This window comes from Rhipicephalus microplus, chromosome 3 (genome assembly GCF_043290135.1).
Source record: "Rhipicephalus microplus isolate Deutch F79 chromosome 3, USDA_Rmic, whole genome shotgun sequence".
NCBI lineage: Eukaryota > Metazoa > Arthropoda > Arachnida > Ixodida > Ixodidae > Rhipicephalus > Rhipicephalus microplus.
In genome coordinates, this window is record NC_134702.1 from 27,100,229 (window position 1) to 27,104,630 (window position 4,402).

General features: G+C 46.5%; 1 protein-coding gene and 1 long non-coding RNA gene across 2 annotated transcripts in view; both read left to right on the forward strand.

Moving 5' to 3' along the window:
- Window positions 1-1,401, forward strand: part of LOC119162158 (Na(+)/citrate cotransporter) — a 25,848-nt gene extending 24,447 nt beyond the window's left edge. Inside the window, exon 13 of the mRNA XM_037414632.2 lies at window positions 816-1,401. Coding sequence (XP_037270529.2) covers window positions 816-1,013 — 198 coding nt within the window. The 3' untranslated portion in view covers window positions 1,014-1,401. The remainder of the gene's footprint in view (window positions 1-815) is intronic.
- A 1,075-nt stretch (window positions 1,402-2,476) lies between these two features.
- LOC142803650 (uncharacterized) lies at window positions 2,477-4,056 on the forward strand. Its single transcript, XR_012894216.1, has 2 exons — window positions 2,477-3,073; window positions 3,957-4,056. It is a non-coding gene; the product is annotated as an uncharacterized LOC142803650 (long non-coding RNA).
- The last annotated feature ends 346 nt before the right edge of the window (window positions 4,057-4,402 follow it).

Genomic DNA, 4,402 nt, shown 5'->3' on the forward strand with positions numbered 1-4,402 from the left:
GCGGAGGAGCGACAAGGGTTTCGAGCTCGCCTCCTCTCATCCTCGTTTCGCGTCGCTTAAAAAAAAAACCTGTTTTCCCCGCTCGTGATGAACCGAATAAAAAAAATGTGTGGCAAAATCTTCCTCATCGGACACCCAACAACTTCCACTGTCTAACTAAAATTTAGTATGGTGCCTGGTGAGTGGCCCTTTCAAAACAGCCTAATATACCTATATACGCATTGTTCATGCTGAAAGGTCAGTTGACGAAGCGGTCTTTCTCTCTTTTATTCTTGTTCTTTGTGCAGCATAGTGCAGCAGTGGTTCCGGTGCTCAACTGCTAAATTGAAGGTCGTGGTTTCGGTCCCGGCAGTGGCGGTCGCATTTCGATGGAGGCAAAATTGTTGATGCTTTAGTACAGAAATATAGAACCAGACTTGTCTCGAGCTATCGACACTGCTGTTGGCTCCGGTTTCTACCTCACGTTAACTACTAGCTTCTGTTTATGCTTCAATTGTAGCACAAGGGCCTATCACGCAGTATAACCATGTTTCGTGTCATTACGGCGTTGTTGTTTACATAATAAAATTACAGCTGGAGCGGCCGGCGTGGGCGCTCTAAATAAGCAATTTCAATTCTTAAATGCGATATCGGTTCACGTTAAAGAACGCCGGAAAATCGAAATTTCCGAAGCGCTCCGCTACTTCGTTTCTCATAAGCACATCGTTGTTTCGGGACGTGAAACTCCAGATATTATTACTCTTTTACTTTTTCTTGGTCGCACCCCACTTACCTCTCTTTAAAACACATACACACGTATGATCGATCCCACGCAGATCATCCCGGGCATTTTTATGAAGGCCGTGGCGCTGCTGCTCAGCATGCTGTCGTTCTTCACGACGGGAGTGGTGCTGTTCCAGATTACGGAGCACGCCGACAATGTGTCGTCCTTCAACGGGGCGCCCCTGCTTCAAGGTCGCTTCAGGACAACCGCAGCGGCTCCCTACCGAGAGCTGCACGAGTGGCCCTTCTGAGACTCGCTATCGGCGCGAGTCTCAATATATAAACTGTTGTGTTTATTTCCAGTGAACGGTGCATTTTCCACAAACCGTGGATCGCCTTTGACCGTGGTTACGGCCCGGACCTCTTTCGGTTAGCGTCACTGTGAATAATTTTGTTTAAGGGGGTAATACAGAGACACAATTAACAACTTGGTTTAGATAGACAAGCTGCACTATGATTACGCTAATGCAATACGGTTCACTATCATAAGTTCATTATTAGCGGAGAAAATAGAGGTTTAAATTTCTTTTTTAATGTTCGCGCAGAAATCTCCGCGCGTGACGTCATAAATTCTAAAGTGTATTTTTAGTACTGGCGTGACATTGGCTCGATGAAAATTCCTGAGACATTGTTCCGTGAACCGAGCATATATGCTCGGTCCGCGGAACCCATAGATGACAATGTACTTCATTTTTATCAATTAAAAGCTACGTATTTTCTTTTCGGTCGATTTCTCGCTTATACGAACCTTCGTGTAAGAGAGGTGTCTACGAACTTTCATGTAAGAGAGGTGTCCTCGGGATTGGAAAAATGCCCTTTACTAATACAATTTCACAATTACAATTTTTTTTTCACACCGCCCAAGGAGGTTTTCGGAAACATCCTTGTCGTATATAGTGGTTTTTTTTCGATTCATCGGGTACTAGGCCAACTACTATGCGAGTATTTGCTTTTCATACACTTTGTCCACCTCAGTCGTTTATTGCGATGTGTACGCCATCCGTTTAGTTAAAAGCTTCCGAGCGGGGCACTTGCTGTCGCCCCTTAAAGGGACAAATGCTACAAAGAAGCTGTTTTCGTCCTAGTGTTTCTTCGCATTAAACACATCTAACGTGGGTCGTTTAGTACGTTAGAAGACATGTCAATAGTAGTGCTGTACTAACTTGCACATCACGGTAAATGCAACTATCGCCTGATTCTTTAATTGTCTGTTTCTCGTTCTTTGATACGGGACGGCTTTTAGCTCTCCCATAGTAGAGTACCGAGTACTCGAAATTGTTAACCACTTTTTCTACAAAAGCTTGTATATAGCCGCTTGTGTTCGACGGCAGACGGCTTTCTGCTCCCTTGAAGCAGAAAGCAGACTTGAAGGAAAACAAGAAAGACAGGAAGGAGCGCAGACTACCAACTGTTTGTTGTCGTTTCTTGAAGCCAATATACACGCATGCTACGGTGAACTTCCATGATGCGCACAAAACCAAAGATGCCGCTAACAAAGCCGACCCAAAACAAATCAAATCAAAATTGACTGCCATCACAATGACAAAAGGGAAAAATGGCAAAATACAAAAGTGATACCCACCACAATCTAAACTGCGTACTCCCCAGGTGTGCGTATTTTCAGTGGCATCTGCTCTGCTCAGTAGAGGTGCGCTCGCTTCGTCGACGCGTTTCTGAAGAGCTTGCTGATACTGCATACTGCAATAAAGTTACGCGTTACTTTGCGCGCCGCAACGCCTTCTCCTCTGATACGAGCTTGGCAGAGTGAACTGCGTGAAACGCTTTCAGCGCTTGACAGCTGCTTCGTCCCTGGCGGCAGCTGCGTGGCGCTGTAGACACAACTCATGTGCACATCATGAAGTGCTGCGCCGACTGCGCTAGGGAGCCTTCATGTGCGCGCGTCTCCGTGTTTTAGGGTGGTGTCAGCCTTTGACCCCAAACTTGCCGCCACCCGCTAAAACACAATGTTGCCAGTCCTAGTTTCCGTGGCAACAGGCGCCATGTTGGTTCTTGCGGCCAGGCGTTCCTGCTCCGTCGCACTGCAACAGCTGCATGTTGGCGTGGGTGTGCAAGCTGCGGTATGAGCTGCGTTTGATAACCCCATAGACGTAGCTTCCGCTACGGCACCATCCTCGCGCTAAGCGCACCTGCAAGAACTTTGAAGTGTAAATGCCAGGGTGCTGCGTGCCACAATGCAAAGCCATCTGGAGACCTTCCCGCTTCCCGACTTGCTCTCAGCCAACGGAAACGCTGGGCTACACAAGTGAAGTGAGACTGCTTGGAGGCGACTACTTCTCGCCGTGTTTGTGAGGTGAGTACTCGTTGTATTGCGAGTGGGTTGAGTATATCGCTGCACATTTCGTGAAATATCTGACTTAGCCATGCAACAAAACGCAGTTTGAGCAAAGTAAGCACGACAACGTGAACAGTATAATAATGAATTAGGCTTCGTTCGGCTGCACTGTGCGAGCGGAAGAAGGTTGAGTATGCTTGTTTATCCTTGTAGTCGAAGCGCAGTTCCTCAATCGAATGATATGACTAGTCGAATGTGTGGTCCTGCATGCATTCACTATTTGCACTTTGTCGGTTTTCGAAGCCGTCGCTGCATTCGTCGCAGAAAACGCCAGGCCCGTAAACCACCTACAGACGCTCCCGTTCGCGTCTTCCTTTGCTGGCAGATGTTCGCATTCCTGCAATTTTACCTCGGTCGCTGAGGAAGGGCATTTGGAGAGGTAGATAGACGAGCCGATGAACGCGTTCCCTGTAGGCGCTTGTCTTGTACAGTTGCAACACAACTTACTTTTTGTGCGGCTTGCCGTGGCGTATTCGTTCTTCGCATCAATGACACGCGCAGCTACAACGAAACTCGCTCAATAATTGCAAACAGGACTTCTCTTTAATAACATAGAATGCGACAGATTTACTGTTCGTGTCCGTCCATCCTTCTGTCTGTCTGTCGGTCCTGAAAGGAGCAGTATATGTACACTAAGCAAGTCGGTTGTCTGCCCATAACTGAAATATGCCCTATGTGGTGCATCGTTATTTGTGTCGTCCTTTTGTTTCAGAACCAGACACACAGATGATTTGATATCGTAAACTCAGCTTTTATTTAGTGCTTGTAGAGAAAATGTGTATGGACTTCGTATATTTGGTCGGAGCCGTGTATGATTTTTCGTCTTCTTGCTTTACTATAGGCCCACTACGAGGACACAAGCTTCCAGCAAAGCAGGCAAGATGGTTTGGCAAGATGCCGTTTGGATGCTCTTTGCAATAAAATCTGACCTGGAAAAACTTGGTTGGTCCATCGTTGCTCCCCTTTGCTTTTCTTCTAGCCTAATATACAGGCCTGTGGGCAGATGGGGAGGGTTGGTGTAATATGATTGAATGCCCTACTATTTTTGGGCAATTAATGCTTACAGCTTGTATGTTTTTAAGCAGTCATTGTACAGATTCGTTCGCAGGAACTAAACTTGCTGCAGGAAATTATATTATGGACAAACGCAATGTTTAGGGTATGAGAAACAGGCTAGCTGAGTTATTCGGTTTACACAGAACATCGTGAGTGACCCGGTTGCTTGTTCTGCCTTCCCTCTCGTTAAGGGTTCCATCATATAAACAGCACAAATTCGAGGCTTCCACT